This window comes from Aythya fuligula, chromosome 1 (assembly GCF_009819795.1).
Source record: "Aythya fuligula isolate bAytFul2 chromosome 1, bAytFul2.pri, whole genome shotgun sequence".
In the NCBI taxonomy this organism is placed as follows: Eukaryota; Metazoa; Chordata; class Aves; order Anseriformes; family Anatidae; genus Aythya; species Aythya fuligula.
Window position 1 is genome coordinate 36119501 of NC_045559.1, and position 21288 is coordinate 36140788.

Genomic DNA, 21288 nt, shown 5'->3' on the forward strand with positions numbered 1-21288 from the left:
TCTTCCAAGGAATCCAATTCTGTAACAGGGATTTTGAGGTGAGGGCAGCACTTCAGCGAAACAGCACTTATTTAACTGTTGCACACAGTTCCCATTACTGGAAAAAGCCTTACACAGGATTGTATTTTTCCTCTTCCCCAGGGGTAGAGTGTACTGCTTTTAGTTACAAATAACAGTTTCTCCATTGTCTGTTGTTGAAGTTTTCCATCTATTCAACTACATCAGTTTCCAAGGAAATATTGGAAAGTACAGCCTGCATTTAAATGAAGTCACTCAGCTCAGTGTTCCTGCCTCCTGCAGTAGTCATGTGTGGTCTTGCGAGACTCTACATAAAGATCAACTGTGACTCTGTAGAAGGTCACTGATAGACTTCTGTTTTTGAAACGTAATAGGGCAGTAAGCACAGAACTAGCTTATCAGATGAGAAATCCATCTTTAGAAAAGTGGCACAGCTTGATCCTTTGGAAAGCTTTAATTGAAGTTCAGTAACAAAGATAAGAAGTTTGATAGGCAGTTTATTTTTTCTTTTCCCAAAAGTGCAGCAGTGAACAGGGTCCTCTGGAAGGGCACTTTCTAAACAAATGTTCAAACAGCAGAAACTAAGTATGCTCACAACATGCTACAGCAAAGTATGCTCACATACAGAGGAAAGGAATACAAATAAGATTCACTTTAATTGAATCATAACAAAACTGACAGTTGTTTCATTATGAGGAAATGTATAATCAGTCTCAAACTTAAGTTGATTGCTTGAAGAGGTATTGCACCTGTGCTGTGTGTTTTCATGCATGTCCACAGTACAGCTTTGTTCCCCAAACAGAAGTCCAATTTATCAAACTTATGCTGGGTAAACACGTACTAGCTGTATTGATTTATGCTGAAGTGATGATACAGAATGCTTTTTGTTTCAGGGTAACGTCAAAGTTATTAACTGTATTTCTCCCTGCATTGTATCTGCTTTACCACATCAGATCATTAAAGTTCACAGCTCTGCTTTTGATAATAATGACAAAAAAAATAAATCACATTTTACCTAAACAGATCTCTGCTCTGATAAGGCCCCTTCATTTAACAAAATGCCTTCAGTAACAAGGTACAGACACAGCTACGATCAAATAGCATATGAAATTGAATGTCCAGGAAGACCATTTAGCTTTAAATCCATTTGGCTGGCAATTAGATCTGGTTGCAAGTTAAAGTTTCTTCCTAATTTTTTTTTATTGCCACGGATAAGAATTAATACTGTTCATTTAGGGCTGTTAAAATACTCAGAATTAATAATTCCTGGAAATAAACACCAGACAAGTCACAACAAACTCCTCCAAAAGTAATGGAAGTCAGGCAGATGTTGGGTCCTGTTCTTCCTTCAATTCATTGTATGTTCTTAAGCCTTTATCAAAAGTGAGAGTGAAGTTATTTTCCTGAATTGCTAATTCTCTTCTTTTTGGTTAAGAAAGGAATAATTTCATTCTAAAAGTGAGTTTAGTATGGCATTATTACCTACGACAGATTTCAGATATAGCGTGGTTTTCTGAATGCAGAAGGTAAGTTTTTGAGCCTGGTTACAATGTTGTACCCAAATTAGCACTTGTACTACCTGCATAAACCTGTAAATAATTTGTGTCATCACCCACACTGAGTCTATAGCAATTCTACTGTCAACTTTCATGTCATTTGATAGCCAAAAAAGTAAAACCTTCAAAAGGAAAAATTTGCTTACTATGGCTTTAGATCACGTTAAGAGAAATGAGTGCGTGTTATGTATTTGTACACATAACAGAGATGTTTTTCTATTCAGAAGCATCATAAAGCACATTATTTGCACTGCAACTTAACAGAAGTATAAACTTTACATATGATCTCCTAGATTTGATAGAGCTATTGAGGGTTTCACATAAATGGTGTATTTTGTACCAGCTTCCACACAGCTACCAATATACAGTTTAAACAAAGACCAAGTCTAACTTGCTAGAATTATGTGAGCAAAACACTATGTAAATGAACTTTAGGTTTAGCTCAGGATACAAGAAAATACTTGAGCATGAAAAACTTTGGTTTTGGTTTTAAAGACGAAACAAGAGACTGAAGCAAACTGATGGGCAATACTAAGGCTTAAGAAACAAGGAGAGAAGGATAAAGCTACGATTGTAATGGAGGAAAAAAACATCCTGAGTATCCAAAAGCATGCAAATAGTTTGAGAGGATCCAAAAATCTCAGCATTGATACAGATGCTTTAGCTGAGAAATTACCTTTGCGGCAATTTTTCTCCAAGTATTTGGTCATGCTGAAGATCTGAAAAAATGAGTTAAGTTGGAAATAAAAGCTCTAAGTAGAGCTTTTAAAAGCTCAAATAAAACCTTACCATCACAGAAGTTTGCAACTAAGCTATATGAAAGGCAAATTCTGTGCTTCAGAATCAAAAGCAAGGAAAGCTCATAGGATTTTACTGTAGCATTGTTTTTGTCTAGTGTGTGGTCTGTATCAGGTTATGCATCTCCACAGTTGTCATACCAGTATCATCATACTTGGTTGCCTGATCACTTTTCCCCTGTGGTAAAAGGTTGTGTGTGACAGAAACTGAAAACACCATGCTCTCTCTTTAGAAGACCTAAAATAGCTGGCTAAAAGCTGGAGTTGCACCACAGTTTGTTTGACAAGGGAAAGACCATCTTGCCTGATAATACAGTTGATTTGCACACAAGCAACATGAACTCTGAACTTGTGTTTCAAAATATACACTGTTTCTAGATTTTTTTTTTTCCCTAATGAATCTATACAAAAGTTCTATACTAGCTCAAGTTCAGGTGTTTTTCAAGATTCAGAAAGATACTCAAGTTTGGGTACAAGTGACAGCTGCATTTCAGACGAGCCTAATCAGAAGGTTGAAAAGTCAACACCACCCTTCCAAAGGGAAACCAAATGATAACACACTACAGTTAGATGTCTGCTGTGCACTCCTTTGATGTGAAGGCCACTTACTGCAGATTGTGTAATGTCTCAACCAAAAAGTAGCTCTCACTACAAAGAACTGAAACTGCCTAAAATAGCCCCCTTACCTTAACTTCTAGTGAACAGTGATTTTAGTTTTCTCTCAAAATAATTTACCTTCAAGAATCTAATGACTTGTTAGACAATTCAAGACATCTGGAGGTTAGAGACAGATCAACTCTGCTGTGGTGCCCTGTTGTGTGTGTTAGTATTACTTCTTTCCATGTACTGAAATAGATTTAACAGCTCAAAACACAGGCACACTTACTTGAATACTTGTTAGTCTCTGTTCTGATTAACACACTAGGAAGCCTATATTAAACCTTAAGTTTTTTCAGTAGTACATCTTAACCCAATCCAGCATTTCAAGCTAGGAGGCTGAAATTACATTCTTGTTTGCAAGCTACCAAAGCAGATCTACAAAATTCATTGGTCTCATTTAAAGTGGTCTTACTGAAAGAGGGTATTTTGCATACTGATTTTAGACTGCAAGAGACACTTGCTAGTCAAATCCTACAGTTTTGACTAATGCCTTCCCTATGCTATTTTGGGCTAGGTTGCTATTGTCATTAACAGCTTTGAGCTCAACACAGGAAACCTATCATTAAACATAGCCTTCAGGAAAGTGTGTGACACTGAATATAGGTGAGCATTACAGTGCAATAGCTCCTGCCTATCTAACCCAATTCAAATATGCATTTATTGACTTTTAGAACAAAACAAACTGTTCAGATTCATAGGCCATAGATTCATCTCTGTGCCTGTGATATGAAAAGGTACTTAAAAGACAAAGGTGGTAATCAAATATCTGAGCAAGACAGGTTAGCTGTGTCTAACGATTTAGAGTTACAGTTCAGCTGTAAAATATACATATTGCACAAGGCAACCAGCTAAAGACGAGGGTTTTTCTTCCAAACAGGACTTGAAGAGCCCATCAGAAGTCTTCCAGCTGCGATCAGTGAGTTTCAGAGACAGACCTGCTGCAATCACTGGAGAAACTGGTCAGTGGGAGCTGATTGCAAGAGGCTCTTAAATGCTTCATAAGGACTGTGCAGAAAACCTCCGAGCCCGAACACCATGATTGCTGAACATCAGCCGTGGGTCGAACCTGTACCTGTAGAAAGGAACAGCATGAGCTGGTCTACAGTAACAGTCGTTTCTAGAAATAGCTGATCTCTAAAATAGTTCCAATATAAGGCTACATGATTAGTTCTTTTCCTGATACCTAATAGGTAGAGAGATTGTCTCTACTGTGTGCTGAATTATAACAACGTGCAGTTAATGAGTTGATAATCTCTAGAGAAATAAATACAAGCTACAAGATACCAACAGCACATTGGTATGTATAACATTAAGCATTCACAAGATGTATATGCTGCCTCAAATTACAGATCTGTGTGGCACAACTGTAAGAAAATTTTAAATAGTGCTTAGAAAAGCTTCAGTCCAAATGAGTACTGACTGAATTTTGACATAAGCAGCAAGAATTACTTACCACAGCTGTCTAATACATACAGCTTAGGTCCTGCAATAAAGTATTTTTTGCTAACAGCACCTCCAGGAATAATCAAAGCAAGTATTTGGAAAATTCCTGCCTATGGAAATATGCAGAGCTTTTCACTGCTTGCAGACAAGTCTGAAGTCACTTGTGTTTGACTACCCAGAATAGCTGTAAGCTTACAGCTATGCTAAGTCAGTGGCTGACAAGATTAGAATAGTAGAATTAATACCATAAAGTTGTATTTTAATTTAACCTACAAAGTGTAAGTTAAGCATTTAAAAAATGTAAGCACTGAGAAGCCATTTCTATTAAATAAAAGCACGTATGTTGGTGATATTCTTTCTTATAAGTACCTTCTATGAAGAATTTCACACACACACACACATTGTTATACTTAAAAGTATTAAGAGTGGACACAGTGTTTACCCAGGATCAAAGACTCCAGGTGTACGGCAAGTTGCTCCTGAACAGGACTGCAGCATCATTAATCGATAGTTCATCTTCTCTAGAATTTCTTGATCAATTGTTTTAGCAATGTTGTTGATCTGGTGCGGATCTGCAGTCAAGTTGTATACTTCCACAAACACCTGTTGAAGACAAGAAAGTTCCCATATTGTATTAAGTCCTACATGTACACACTAGTTAACAATCACATCATATTGCTGTAATGAAGCGTTCTTCCCAGATAATCTCAAATAGTATTTTCAGTTATATCACAGCTTCCCCATACATAAGCTATCTGTAGCCTGGTGGCTAAATAGCCAAAGACAGGACAGTCTGTATGTGAAGATAAAGTTTTGTTATAGTGCAATATTACTGAAAAAGTATTTTTAGATGGGTGCAAATCCATCTGCTACAATATAGATCTTCTTAACACCTAAAGGACCCTGTCTTAAGCTTGCAACTTCAGAGGCAAAGGCCATGGAGAAGGTGGCTGTTTTTTCATTAATGGATCTCAGAACACAATTTGACAACAATCATATCACCACCATACTTCATGTACTTCCAGCTGTCAGAACTCAGACACATCTTAACTACATGTACAAAAGATGCTGAATACAGATATGCTATAACCTTAATAAAGTTTTTGTTGTGTATACGTACTTTGAGAACTTGATTTGTCTAGACAATTTTGGGGTATATTTGTTTCTTGGTACATTAAATCTCTAAACTAGTCTGTGGGACAAACAGTAGTCAAACATAACAAAAAACTCAGCTGAGGTTTTGTCTGTGCTGCAGTAGGAGTTGTGATTGCAGATGATAACGATTAACACTGACTCCGTTGTGTCTAACTTAGATAAAGATGCATCAGGACAGACTCTGGCTGCAAGCGTTCTTATAAAGTTCACTGCAAGGTCTCAAACACTGCATCTCTGCATCTTTCCAGTATTGCTAGCCTTAATTTAGCTGACCCAGGTAAGCTGAGTGACCCAGAAATTCAGCCACCAATCAAGTGCAGCATCTGCTATCTCTATTTCCTATACAGTCTTTTTTGCTGTTTGCCTGCAGAAAAAAAAAACAAAAACAAAAACAAAAAAAACACCTTGTGGGACTGGCTGCCCTGCTTTCAGTTGTTTACTGCAGATTACCACAGGTTTTTGTGTGGCAGCATGGTAATTGGGAATACCTGTTTTAGTGCACATCTGCTGCCAGTGCAGCTTATTGAATTTGTGACCCTAACACTTGCCTCAAACCTCAGCGTGCTCTCTGAAACAACTGCTTGCAAATGGGCATCAGGAACAATCAGCCCTGAGACTCACCAGCTTTTGCGTATACAGCTGGTGCTCTGCAAGTGAGGTGTGAGCAGTTTCTGAGCAGACAACTACATCCCATACAACCAAACAACTTAAGCTAACAGCAGAGACTTTTCTTAGAGCTGTAACAGACTTTTGGCCGTAAGAGGCAAACGAGTGAGCAACAGAAGAGGTGATTAGAGTGAGGCTTCTGTTCAAGGAAAAGAGTTGCAGTTAAACACAAGAACAGTAGAGTACAATGCAACAGAAAATGCAGTACAGAGCAATCTGTCACATGGAATTAGGGCAAAAATGGGAACTGAATCCAGCCTCAAAACAGCTCTCCCATAGGCTGTTAAGGAAGCAGGAAGTAAAAGTGATAGTTAAGCTATTCCCGTGCTGCCCTCCCACCTGCCTCCCCATCTCACCACAAAGTTTTGGTCAAACATTCTCCTCAGCAGTTAAATACTTCACTGCTTGTCCTGCAAGCAGCGCTAATCTGCTTTTCAGATTACTTGATGCAAATGTTGAGAGCTGACAGGACTGTGGGCAATCACTCGCACAGCTGAGAACAGCGAAGGTCTGTTAGAGACTCACCTCCCGGTCATCAAACTCGCAGTACTGCAGATCCCAGGAAGTTGACATCGTCCTTACACAAGCATACGTGTTGTTATAGGAGTCCTCACAGACGCAGTCTGGGAAGCAGTGCTGTGAAGTAAGCAGTTCACAAATACTTGAGATCAGGGAAAAATAAAGATGAACTAGCAATCCTCTCCCTAGTCTATACCAGCTCGAGCCAAATGCAGTTAATTAACGAACACCTGGATCTCAGCCTAACACACACAGGTGTCTGCTGGGATGTTAAGCAAAGGCCAGCTCTTCTAGAGAAATGTTGTTAATGACATCACTGTGATTAATCACATGCATTTTGCCTGGGAAGCTTGTGTATGCACACTAGCACAAAACGCACTACTAAATACACCACAAAAGGGATGCTTTCCTTAAAGGACACTGATTCAGAAAGCAGGTAGTGACTTAAAAAGTACAATCTTGTAGCTGTGTGACAATGTCACTGAAACTTTAGAAGGAAAATGTTGCTGCCAGCCATTTTGTCCAGTCCACTCTTTTCTGGATATTTCTTCTGCCCACATGCCCCATAGATTCCCACTAAAAGGGCAACTGTTCTGTTTGGTCATGTGCACATCACTTCTGCATGGCTGAATGTCTCCCTGGTTCTTAAATGCTGCACAGCACTTACAGAGCTAACCCCTACTTACCATGACACTGGAAGCTTGCTTTTAGAACCAGGTTAGCTCACAGAACAATCAGAGCTTTAAGTCAGCTGCTGTTTGCTATTAACAACAAATCTTGTCCTACTCACTGTGACACCAGGTCCTAGGCCGGGACAGGTAGGATCACTGCCGTTATACCCTTCTCCTTGGTACTCCACCAGGAAGTCTGATCTCCAGGTCACATTTTTGTCTCCTCTCTAGGAGAAGAGGTTAACATGACTTAATATTCACTGAACTGTGAAAGAGAAGAAATGCTCCATGCCTGGGAAAATAAAAATCTATTCACTGCTTAAAAGGCAGTTGAGACATGGTCCCTAGTTTGAGTCAGTCTTAAAATAATACTGGGTCTTAGGTTAAAATGCCTTGGGTAGCTAGAAGACAAGGATCCAATCAAAGAACCCTAAATCTTTATGAAGATGGTACTTTTAGTACCCCTCTTTAAGTTATAAGGAATCAATCATGCAGCAATACAAAACACGAGCCGCACGGCTAGAAACTACTGTATTACAGGCAAGCTCCCTGTAACAAGGATGTTTCTCTCTCTTTGATTTGTATCAGATGACCACAACAGATGGAAAAAGATAGCCTTAGCGTAAAAGATAAACAGCTTTAAGCAGCAACTAAGTTTTAAGCTGCTCTATTTGTTGACACATTTTAAAAGATGGAGTGGGGGAAAGAATTGCAAGGTTAATGTACAGCACCATAATATGCAGGGAAACAATGAGTTTCACATTTTTGCTTGTCAGAGTTTAAACTAGATACCTTTTATCTGCTTCCACCTGATGAACAGCTTAAGGTTGGGATACAAGGTTTTAATAGCAAAGCACTGTTTTAAATCTAGATGATCTCCCACATTTCCAAGTAAGCCGTCTTCAATTTATAGACTAAATTTAATTAAAAACTAAAAGGATCAACTACAAGCAGCTTTATTTAAGTAGGCTTCTGCTCACTTAGTGGAAAGGTCAGGTTTACTTTATGAAACCACCTGCATTTTTGCAGAGTTTTCGGGGGACCCACTACTTTCGCTGAAAACTGAGGCAAACCAAAGATGTCAGTAAAAACAGGCTGCTTTTCTCTTACATCTATATTGAGAAATCCTAAGGAAAAGGCAAAGGATGGTGCAAACTGGAATTAACATACAGCCTTCATAATAGGAGTTCTTTTATGTGCAGCAGGATTAGCCAAAGGATGACAAGTTTTGGTTACAAAACAACCACAAAGCCGTACTGTTTATCAAAATGTACCTGCACTTAAACAGCATACCAACACCCCTTCTCCCTCCCTGCAAGCTATGAACAATCTGTGAAAGTAAACAAGGGAAGAATATGAACTACAAGTCCACCCAGTCCGCTGAAGGGAACAGCATGCACTCTGAATAACCCCTACAAGAATTACTGGTTACGATCCCTGTCCATCTACTTACCAACAGTGGCAACAGTGACATCCCATCCATCTGGGTCTTATTCAAGTCGTAGCCTGCAATATCCAGAATAGTGGGACCCAAATCAATATTTGCAACAAGCATCTGCAGGGTGAGGAAAACTGTTAGTTCAGAAGAACAGAACCTTAACAGATAAAATAATGAGACTTCTATATTTTAGTGTTTAGGTGCATCTAAAATCACAAGTACTTCATTTCATCTTTATTGTCTAATAGAACCTGTAACATTCACAAGCAATGCTAGGATCTTCAGAAAGTGATCTCTACACCTAATTTATTTCTACAGCCTGCAATTACTTGATTTTACTGATTCAAGCAAGGTCATATAGCTTTTTTTTTTTTTTATTAAAATGAGGTCTTTGCATTTTCTACCACCCCATGTAGGCGGTAATTTCTAAATGATATAAAGTGGGTAACTGTGAAACAACAGAAGCAGAGCAGTATTGTGTCTTCACTTCTTACCTACCTTGTTTGTCTGGTTTGGTTTTATCCCTGGTCCTCGAACTAGCAGTGGAACTTTGATATCAAACTCATACAGCTGCCGTTTGTCTATTGGCAAAGAAAACTGGCCTATACATTAGAAAAGAGAAAGTTAAATGGGTTCTTGTTTCATATTTATAAAGTCTTGTATTACTCAGTTTCCAGCAACCAGTTTTAACAGGTCAGGAGAGGTTCATAACACTAACTACATCGACAAAGTAGAGCATATTTTGAAGCTGTCAGTTCCTGTAAGACATATCTCAAGGATTAACAGCTTAGATACCACATATTCAGCTGTGCAACTTGATGTAGAGATAGGTTTTTGAGAAAGATATTTATTGGTCAACTCTACAGAGATCCTTCCTCCATTTCTATCTGATTTTAGTGGTAGATAGTAATGCTAAAAACCAACAAAGCAAACACTTAAACCATGAAATATCCCCAAACACTCCACACTGCAACTACAGAATGTTTTGCAATTCAGGTCAGTACTTCTCATGTCTACAGTTTTGCACAGCTGCTGTTCCCATTTTCTGGAGTGGCCAGAAGAGTGACATGTTATGTGCGATTTCTGGATCTTCTACAAGTGCTCAGTAAGCAGTAAACACCTTACCAGTATGGAAGCCATTGTCTGACGTGTAGAAGATGTATGTGTTATCCAGTTCTCCATGGAATTCCAATTTCTTCACTAGTTTCTCTACCAGGTCATCTACTGACAACAGAGTCTGCCACCTGTACAGAAACAAAGCAATTGATGTGAAAATGAAAAATATAGAATAATTCTGATTAGTAGGGCATTCATGTTGCTCTAAATTAACAGCATATGCACTGTAAGCAGATTTTATTTGCAAATTCTGAAAACAAGTTTCACAGATTACTATTCTGTACTTCTTGAGGCTGCGACTTAAGATAGAAACAGACTGTTTGCCTTCAGTTCTTGTTGATTTTATTCTGCAGTGTCTGTGAAAGACGTCAAAATGATGATTACTTCTTATCTTATCTAGAGACAGCCAGGACCAACTTTGAAGCAACACAGTAACAGAGTCAGAGTTATCTCCTACAAGGTCATTTGTTATTAGTTCTTTATATCTAATTTTTAATACCAAAATGCAAGTCTTTCAGAACTTAATTTTCTCTAAGGGATCCTTTCTGCCTGGAAAGCACATCAGTTATTTTGTGTTATGCAGTATCAGGGTCCGTTCTTCCAGGATATCGAAAAGCCTTGAACAGTCACAGGTTATTCTTCCCTTCGTCATGGGGTCTGTCATTGAGAATGCTTCCAGTAGGTCAACAATAAGACTTCACAGACTAGCATTATGCTGAATTAACTGGAGTTATTTAATTCTTAGATTGTTGTCTCCAGGCTTAATTTAAGATTCCTGCATAATTTTGCCTTCACATTTTATAAAGCAAGAGCTTAAAAAAAAAAAAAAGCCTGGTCTTCCACCTCCAAAGCAACAAGCTAATGCCTTTTTAACTGCTCAAAATGAAGTTTAATATTTAAAGTTAAGCTAACATTTCTTTCAGAAACCTACAATGTAAACAAATATACCTTTCTTTATGGTAAAGGAACAAGCTTTATCTTCACATTCCCTCCCCACTTTCCCTAGCCCCTTATAAAAAGGGAATCAAGCACTTGCCTTAGATAGTCAGTTACTACAGATATTCTTATCTGAAAAGATGGGACTGAGAAACAGACAAAGCCAACATTAGTGAGATTAGATGGCTGATAAATTGATATTTCATGTGCATCATGGGAGAATCTGAAATTCAAATGCTTTCAAAGTAAAGAATTATGTCTTTTTTATTATTTTTATGAAAACGTATTGTGAACTGAAAGAAAAGCAGTGAGGACACCAAGCATGACATCTTTCTACAATTTAGGAGAAAAATGTTTCCAAAGTCAACTGAGTTTACTTTTTGTGAAGAAAATTGTAAAGTCAGGTGTGTTGAGACAAGTGAAAGAACTATTACTGGTAACTCAACATCTATAGTCAGACTTACTACAACCCTTTAAATAAATAAAAAAAAAAAAAATCAAGAAGACAAGTTTTGAGCAGAAAATTTTAAGCAACAACAACAAAAAAATCTTACCTCTTTCTGTAAGCATCATCAAGGAACTGTATTGAAGAGTTAGTCATTGGGGTCTTTGCTTGTCGAATTAACCAGTGCTTGTTCTAAAGAAAGACAGATCAGGGTAGAAGAGAAGAACAAGAAAAGGTTTGTGTCAGCTTTTAAACCTTTGTTAGGCTGAAATAAATCTTATTTAGGGTAAAACATCTGCATGATTCCTGTGAAATGGCTAGGTAATACTATCAAAATGACCTGACTCCAGATTTCCCTCTTGGTTTATGTAAGACCTAAGTTGCAAGACAGAACATGTTACAGCTCCATTGTACTTGGTCCTTGGACAAAAAAAAGTAGCTGTGAATATTTGCAAAGCAGTCCAGGAAAGAATTCATGCAAATTTCTAGGGAAGGCTCTCCCAAACAAAGTTTCAATAGCTACCAAAATTCAGGAAGAAGCCTGATAAAGGTCTGATGGCAAAAAACTCTGAAGGATTGTGCAGAATTATAAAATTGGACATGGTTGTCAAAGCAAGGTTCTTTTGGGACTGATACTTGGGAGCATCCTAGCATAAGTTGAGAAGTGGGGAGAAATGTCTGGAATTAGGACTACCTAATTTATGGACAGGTGATAGAAAGATCGGCCACTATCAGATTCTCAGTAGCCTTATGAACTCAGGGCTGGAGACTATTGAGGGAAAAAACATCTCAGATTTAGTTGATCTATTTTATCAACTTATTCCAGAAAGAGTGTTTCTTTTGCTGAAATGTTACTATTTTTCTAGATTTTTTCATCCTCAACTTTCAGAAACAGCCCTTTCCCTTCTCCCCTCATCCCCCCTCTTCCCCAAGTAACAGAGATGATCAAACTCTTCATAAGAAAAGTTACAGCTGCACATCCTGAAGCACCAGTCTGAACTGGGTCAGGCGCTGTATAAATACCTGGGAAGGGCTGTTGTGAACAAGCTGAAGGGTAGCATTAGTGGGGAGCAGAATAAAGGAGAAAGTCATGGCAATGCAACTTTACACTTTTTTGTTTACTAAGTCAGACATGATCCACTCCTCATCTCCAGCCTGAGACTATATTTAGCTGGTCACTCCTCTCCAGAGCCTCTAGTTATGCAATTTCCCTCCTGTCACAAGTGAGTGACTGAAAGGGTTCAGAAGGCTTTAAGGACTCACAACAAAGTGACTCATCTTCTGCAGTTTCCCTGTTCTATGTTCTGCAGACTGAAGAAAAGATTTTTGGCATGGAGAACTAATATCATGCCCAGTTTATTTTAACTCAGTTGTATCAGGCCTTGCTTGTGGCAGTTGTACAGCAATTCTACGGACAGATGCTACATCCATCTCAGCAAGAAAACTGATGGCATCATCAAGACCAAACACCAAGGCCTTATGTGTTGGTCAGGAGTGCAAAAGGAAGGACAGACATCACAACCCCCATCCCCAACTCAGCACAAGTTCTTCAGGAAATGAAGGATGCAATGTCACCTCTGCAGACGCCTTTCTCAGGAGGTGGACCTGGGAAAGGTCCTCCCCAGGACGCAGCCGTGCTTTGTTTCTCTTGCTGTGAAATAGCAAATCCCTCTTTTCTGGAGTATTCTGATATTCCTACCTTCCTCTTAAGTTTCAGAAAGTTCACAGAGCACCTTAACACCTTTGTGGATTTCAACAAACTTCGTACTGATGCACCGCCCTCAAGTTTGTTTCCCCGTTGAGTTTCTTTCACCAGATTATACACGAAGCTGTCCACCTGTCCTGCTGCCTCCCTGTGTCCCACTCTGACAGAAAGTTCACAAGACCTTGGGACAGAACACCCTATCTTGCCGGCAGAATCTGAACACAGCTGTGCTTCAACTTGCAGGGAAAACAATCCAGAAGGCAGAGTACACAGCACGCTGGCCAGTGCTGAGAACTCAAATCCTACTTTTTATGCAGAGATTCCACCTACACTGCTCCTTTTAGCACCTCTTGCACACGCACTACATAGAGAAGCTAGGCAATGCTGATTCAGGTATCAGGACTGTAAAATGCCAGGCTACACAACGCGAGATTGCCCAAACATTACAACATCAGCAACTTGAGGGTCTGAGCCAAAGTGTACATTTATTACTACAGCAGGAATTGCACTTGCCCTAGAGAACAGCGAAGCTCAAAAAAGAGCTAGGCTTGAAAATTATGACACTACCACCTGAAGAAATGCACGCCGTTAATGATTGTAGCTATTTTATGTCCAGGAAGATAGGCAATGCCAGGCCATTCCTATTGCGAAACCGCTGCACCCACGGATATGAACTACCACACATTAGATCAGTCTGTCATTTCGCTCTGTATTGTACAGGCACATGCAGAGCTTTCACTTCACAGAAGGGACCTCCCAAGTTGCATTTTCTGGCTAGGTGCTGACTTCACTGGTCAAGTTATTTCTAGCTCACACCTTTGACAGCACTCAGTTATGACAGTAATGCAGCCTAAGAAAGTTAAGGATATTTTTTTTTAATGGAAAAAAAGACTTCAAGATTAAGTCCAACCATCAACGAAAAAGACAGGAATTCATCCACTGCCTTCCCCTCTGCCCTCTTCCTCATACCCAGGTGTGTTCCCCATCTCCCCCCGCAGATAAGGGATGGGTGGCTGCAGCCAGTCCCTAACAGCACCTCTCTGCTGCTCCCCCCTGCTTTTCCCTCCTCCACCAGGGGCCTCTCCTCAGGCTGCAGGGGAATCTCTGCCCTGGTGCCTGGAGCAGCACCTCCTCCTCCCCTCCTTCTTCAGTGACCTTGCTGCTCACACTGCTGTTTCTCACACTTTGTTTCCTCTTCTCCTGCCTGGGAAGTGTTTTCTGCCCTTAATGTGTCTTTTCCAAGTGAAATCTTGACGTAAGTTAAATAGTGAGGTGCAGTAAGGTCTGCATTTGAGACTAATTGGACCAGAAAAATACAAAACCCCACAAATTAAGTATCTCACCAGATTAACTGTTTGTGGCTTACTCTACCAATAAGAGAAAGCAAAAGCAGCAGATTAGTCTAAGCTAGACCATACATGGCTAATTTTCCCAGCAGTGGAAGGTACTGGCCTGTCACAAACATGTCTGAGTTTGTAACGCTAGGCTGAGCAATTCTGGTTACAAGTTATTTCAACAGATGAAAGCCAAATTCTCCAAGTCCTTTATGACCCTGGGCCCTGCAGCTCACAATTTCACAAAGCCTTCCGGTTGGCCTGATAAGCTTGTCAAGTTGGGGCAGCTTTCTATGAGCTCGAGCAAAGGACCATGCCACCCACGTGAGCAGGCACACACAGCCTGTTCTCATCCTTCCTCTGAGCCTTTGTGTAGCACACCACCTCTGTGCTCTCCTGAACACGCTGAAGAGCAATGAAAGAACACAAAGTGCTTCAGGACAATCTGGAAACTGAACAAGGAATTAACTTCTTCCCCCACTTACCAATATTAAACCATGGTATTTTTGCCACTGACTTTGTTAATTTACAAGGTATCAGTATGCAAAAACCTAAGTCACAACAGACATACCTTGCACATAATGGGTGATTAAGATAACTAACAACCAGAAATCATTGTATTGGTCTATTCTTTTGCTTAAACTTAACATGCACGTCAGGGTCACTGCCTACTGCTCTCACAAACGAGTGAAACAACCTATGGAGATCCTTTCAAGGTAGCTTACCTTCCCATGAATGTTGAAATTGCTGTTTCTTGGCGCACTGACGTTCTGAAAGCTGTTCTTGTACTGTGGCGCAGCTGTCCAAGGTGAGTGTGGAGCTGGGGTTGAGATCATCATGAAGAAAGGTTCAAAATTAGATTTGTACTCCAAGAAGTCCAATGACATGTTGGCCTGCGAAGAGTTTTGTTGAAGAACATAAGTCCATTCACTCAAAGTAAAAAGCACTCAAAAAAACTCCTGATAAAATAAAACCAAGTGCTAAATTCTTTGTCCCACATCTCTGAACAGCATTCTGCTTTAGACATTTACACTATTTAGGCCTGGAAAGCTGAAAAGGATGCAAAGGACAACTCCGTCTTCTCATGCCACCATACCTATTCCACATCTCAAAAGCCACTTGAACCCTCCCATCACTGCATAAAATTGCAACTTTAATATAATCTGAGTCTTTGAGGCTCTCAGAATGCCATCTCATGCCTGACAGATCACAGTCTGTCAGATTCAGTTGTCTTATGAAGTAGACAAAGTTCTGAAAAAGCTATTTTGCTCCCCTCTTTATAGTGTATGCTCACAATGCAGCCAGCTCCTAGTTTCTAAGGGGTGCCCCATCTGTGCTGGTGAAAGCAGAAGCTCTAAGGTAAAAAACAGTGCCAGATCCAACCACTCATGCCAAGTCATTGTACTTTCATTTTCACTTCAGTCTATGTCCAACTTCAAGTAGTGAGTTTGAGGAGATTGAGAGTTTCATTTTGGCTTTAATTTCAAAGATTGGCCAGGGGAAGGCTTCAAAGGCATTACATGCTGGTGAGTTCTTCACTATTCAGATCCTGCAATATTTTCTTTTCCTGTCTGATTAGTGTATCCCTCAGATTTCCTTCTCATCCTTTAGAATAAAGGAAACACCAGGAATTGCCTGCTAATACAACCTCCTCTTCCTTCCTCTTAACTTCCACAGCTAAGGAACAGGGACTGGACTTCAAATATATAACTACAGACTTAAGGGAGGATAAGAACCGTGTGAAGGAGGCAAACTCTGAACTAGTCTGAGCTAGTTAGGAGCTTAAACTGCAGTAGACAGATCCAGGTGTTCAGATTCTTAATACTAGACTTCATCACCTGGATGTCCTTAGGACAAGGAGATTGCTCATCCCATCAAGCAACACAGGAACTTTGCATAAGCTACGTGAGCTTTTTCCTGGTGGTCTCTATTGCCACACACCTGGCAGCAGAGGTATGGTGTGCAACACCCATGCAGTGAATTGAACTCAAACACTAATTTGAAATGATGAGTATGTATTCGATAACTATAGGCAGAAGTTAGAATGCAACACACTGAAAATCATCATATACTGCTGTATCAACAGGCAACCCACCACAACTAAGTTTCTGCAGCAATCTGTTGACTGAAATGCTTATGAGCTACTGAAAGATCGATAAGGCTGGTACAATGCCAGTAACAGAACAGTTAACTCACTTCTGGCTTATCAATTCCGATCTAGCTTTAGCCACTGTAAATCTAAATTTAATCAGACAGCTGTTACATGCCCTAAGAAACATCAATCATTTCTGTCCCTAGTAAGCAGCTGTCTAGGTTAAAAAACTGGCAATGAACCTCCTTAGAGTCTCGACAGAAGACCACAAACTTACTGTTTCGGGAGACTTTTCAGGGAAGAGTTTTCCTGAGCATGCAGGCTCTCAGGAATGCCGAATAACATACTGCAACAGAACACTAACTTAAGACTCCAGCTTTTGCAGGGAGATGAGGAGGTGGAAGCAACAGAAAAACCCACACAGGATCCAAGGTACTTGCTAAACAGGGCCTCAAGAGAAGTAAGACTAACTCTTACAACTTGCCTTTAAGCATTTTATATCTCCGTTGACTTTCTTAATAACTTCTCTTTGTCTCAGAAGGATAAAAAGGCTAGAGATTTCCCTGGTCAGCAACACATTTTGGTAGATGTTGCCCTCACACTCCATGGTGTATTAATTAGCCTTTGATATGCCTAAGTTACCTATTTTACATTGTTAAGGGTGACAAGACATTGACACACTGTAATAACTACCAAACAGAACAGCACAAAGTTACTTTTACACGTTTAATTTCCTACTGAAGTTTTGGTGCAATTAATCTGTTACAGAAGTTGAGTACTATAATGAAATACATCCTTCTATGAAGTAATTTAAGACATGGCTTGTATCCACCACGTTCCTCACGTACCACAGCAGTCATTAGCAACCTCACACTGAAGTTACTGGCAGCAAACGGACAGTTGAAACCAATTTCCTTTTCACACCTCATGTGCACAAACGTGTCATTTTTAAATTCACACAATCTTGTGTCAATCTTCTTGTGCTGGTTAACGTCTGCCTATGACAAATACTGCATGATTGTGCTGTTGTTATGAACTAACGAATTGCCATCCCCAGCCCCCAAGCCCCCAGCATGAGACATTATCTGGTCACTTTTGTGACACGTACGTTGTGAGGTTTCTTACCAGCACATCTGTCAGATAATCTACGCTGTAGTTCTCGCCATGCCTCCGTGCTTTGCCATTTACTGAAAGAGTATAGTTGTAGTACTTGGAATTCTTCTCCTGTGAAAAAGAAAAGTTACATGCATTTTTATACATAGCAATGTGTACACTGATTGCTCAAAATAATCAAGAACTCGCAACAAGCATTCATCAAATATGTTGCAAAAGCATTTGTCCCAAAAACAGATCAAGAATTCTCAAAACTGGTCCCCAACAGCACATATTGCAGCGTTATCTTACGCTGCTTTGGCTTTACAAGCTGGGGTTTTTCCCCAGGCATCTGAGTAGGAGCAGCCCTTGTGAAAGCCAATGGACTGACATGAAGTAGAGAAAAAAAACGTAGGATTTATGTCATGTTGTTAGATGCTCTGACTGCTATTTCATAACCAGCAAAGTTAGAATATGAATTGGATTTCAAAGCTACCAAAATTAAGTATAATAAGAAGAAGTATATTAAGAATAATTAAAATAAATAAAATAAATAAAAATAAGTATATTAAGAAGATTAAGAAGAAGTCACATACCAAAGCATACCAAAAACTCCACCCAGGAGGGACGTGGCTAACTCCCCCTGCATCCTCTGCTCCATACTGAAAAAAGACAGACCATGACTCACTTTCCATTATCACGAATAAAACCTAGAAGTTACGTTTCATATTCATGTGCTTTATTCAATATTAGTCAGAAACCCCAATAAGCCAAATTCAACTTCAGAAGAAATGTATCCACTTGTACGTAAGAGCGTATATAAAGCCTGTTAAAGAGATCAGGGTTAAAATAATTAACCTTTTAGGGATTCATCAATAAGTTTTAAAATTTATTCCCTCTTCTACTCTGCGCATGGATGTATGCAGAAATGTGTATACAGAACACATGATAAATCATCCCGCAATAAGATATGACCAAAACACGCAACAAGACAGCCTTGGGTTCTGTGCTAACAGTTCAGAAGAGATTAAAGACAACTTCACATAAACCAACAGCCTCCATCACCCTGCCTGAAGAGCTGGTGTGAACTTAAAGCAGTGCTAGCTGCTGTCATCTTAGTGCCAAATGATCCACAACAACCAGCCCTGAAGCCAGCAAAAAGGAAACCAACGGCTGAACCAGTGCCAAATTCAAAACAGAGGATGCCTCAGAGCAACACAACACGTCTTCTCAGTGCTGTCCTCTGCCATCTACATGGCTCCCCTTACTGCAGGGACAGGAGATTCTGCTGAGTCAAGGGATGCTCAGAGGAAGCCAAATAAGCCTTCCTTCCTCTAGTCACATCAGTAACTTCAGTAGAGACAGACTTGTGCCTGGTGATGAATACTCATGTTTCATTGTTTTATTATACCACCATTTTCTACCAAGAGATGCAAGGAAAATAGTGCTGGTAAGAACTCTAAGTCACCTGGCTCCAAATACAACACCATCACACAAGAACCACACCTCATCTTAGATTATTAGCAATGAATTTTAAAGCTTACCATAAGCTACTGTGAACCATAGCTTAGCTGAAAACAGGGAAAAATACAAGAAGTGCACACACACACAAGTAATTTAGTAAAGAGTAAGGAGTAACCTCTGCATAGAGCTCCATTAATGCCTACTCTCCCAGCGAGTTTACTTCAGTGAACTTTTAATATTTAAAATTTACTGCTAAAAAGAAAGTAGTCCTGATTTGAGGAGATACATCAGGAACAGTGAGATAGACCTATTTTTTCTTCTTTAGGTAACACTGTTCTAACACCCATGGTGCTGGCCTGATGGCATTCTTCATAGATACTACACGCCAGTCATTTATTTCCTACAGTCATAAAATGAATCATCTCTAGCAATTAACACATCTGAACACACTGTAAAAAAAACTTTTGGATCCTTTCACAATCAACTTTTAAAAACATTCATGGAACTAAGAATCTGATTTTAACTAAGTTCTAGATTTGAACTTTGCATCTTATTTACCCCATGTCAGAAGACAGAGTTGTTTATCCAAGTATCTGTTTTAAATATTCGGGGAATACACCATTCATTACAAATATAAAATACTCATTACAAGTATAAAATCCATGGTTATTTCAGAAACATAGATGAACAGTAAAAACATAAGCACAAAATACCTCATTTAAATACTTTCCAGCGAAGAACGTTTGATAACCACACATAGATTTGAGCAGGGCTGGGAAGGTATTCGGCTCTTGAATCTTCTGCCATGACTTGCTGCTACAGTTTCCTTCCAGAGTGTTATTGACAACGTGATGATTATGAGGGTATTTTCCAGTTAAAATGCTAGCGCGACTGGGACAGCAAAGTGCACTGGGAACGTACTGCAAAAAAAGCAGGATGAAGAGATACAAGATTGGTATAGTAGAATTTTTTTTTTTCCTTAAAATTTAAGGTTTTGAAACACCAGAGAATAGGTTAACTAAGAGTTCAACGGCTTTATAACTTCACAAGATACTATATTCTCCTTTTCAGGGCGAAAGGATTACACCCCAAATATTTTCACTAGTGAAACGCTGCACGTGAAACCAGCTTTTTGTTTCTCCACCATATGGCCTCCACCCCCACTCCCTGTACCACAAACACTGCTCACCAGTTGGCTCACTATGTTACCTCAGCCGTGAGACGATATATTAGAATTCCAGATGTCTGAAGCAGGTTATCAACATGCAAAAAGCTAGAAGTTTTCAAGTTTTTCTTAGGTTATAATAGAAACACTTACTAAGCGGTTTTACTTCACTGGCTAAGGAAGTTTGCCTGAGTGCTTTTAGGAAGTGAAATTTTCCCCTATAAGACTTTGAGTGTGACTTGCTGTGATATGCATTTTGAGACTTAAGGAATAGTTAGGCATTAAATTAAAGAAACCGGCTGCACACATACGGATTTGTAGGAGCTCCCAGGCTCCCAAATTTTGGGTTAGGCACCGCCAGGCGTACCTGGGCGGCCCGCAGAGGCACCGCCAGCACTCACCGCGTTCACGAAGGTGACTCCCATCTGAGCGATGAGCGCGTTGGTCTTCTTCAGGGGGGTCTGCGGGAGAGGTGAGGGCACCGTGAGGCCAAGGCCGAGCTCGCACACCCCGACAGGGCTGAGCCCCGCTCCCGCACCCACCCCGCACTCATTTCCCCCCACACCTCACACGGGGGACCCCAGCCCGCCAGGGGACGCCACATTTTGTGCCCCACGGGGTCGAACCGCGCTCCCCTCAGGGTTTATCCCAGGCCGTGCCCGGCTCACCATGCCGCCCAGAAACACGTCCTGGTCGTCGGTGAGGACGAGCACCACGTTGGGCCTCCGCGCCGCCTGCGCCGGGCTCAGCAGCAGCAGCAGCGCGGCCAGCACCAGCCCCGGGGCCGCTGCTGCGGGAGGAGCAGCAGCACCAGGAGGGGCCATGGCGGCGGCAGCGGGGCGCGGAGGAGCCGAGGGAGCCGAGGGGAGCGGAGCTGGAGGCGGCCGAGCCCCGGGGAGCACCGCGCGGCCCCGCCCCGGCCCGGCAGATGAGCGGCGGGCAGGGGGCGGGGGGCGCAGGCCGGGCCCGCCCGCCCGCCATGGCCGCGCCCCCCCCCGGAACCCGGAACCCGCCAC

At 40.7% G+C, this 21288-nt stretch overlaps 1 protein-coding gene across 1 annotated transcript; it reads right to left on the bottom strand.

The window, feature by feature from the left end:
- Positions 1–498: 498 nt before the first annotated feature.
- GNS (glucosamine (N-acetyl)-6-sulfatase) lies at positions 499–21253 on the bottom strand. The gene is made up of 15 exons (XM_032207427.1): positions 21180–21253; positions 20941–21043; positions 20674–20733; positions 19821–20027; positions 18240–18305; positions 17677–17775; positions 15185–15352; positions 11530–11612; positions 10049–10167; positions 9422–9525; positions 8939–9040; positions 7605–7712; positions 6821–6931; positions 4917–5077; positions 499–4103 (listed from the first exon to the last, which is right to left on the bottom strand). Exons 1-15 carry the CDS (start codon positions 21251–21253, stop codon positions 4028–4030), a joined length of 1641 nt encoding a protein of 546 aa, XP_032063318.1. The 3' UTR covers positions 499–4027.
- Between the last annotated feature and the right edge of the window lie 35 nt (positions 21254–21288).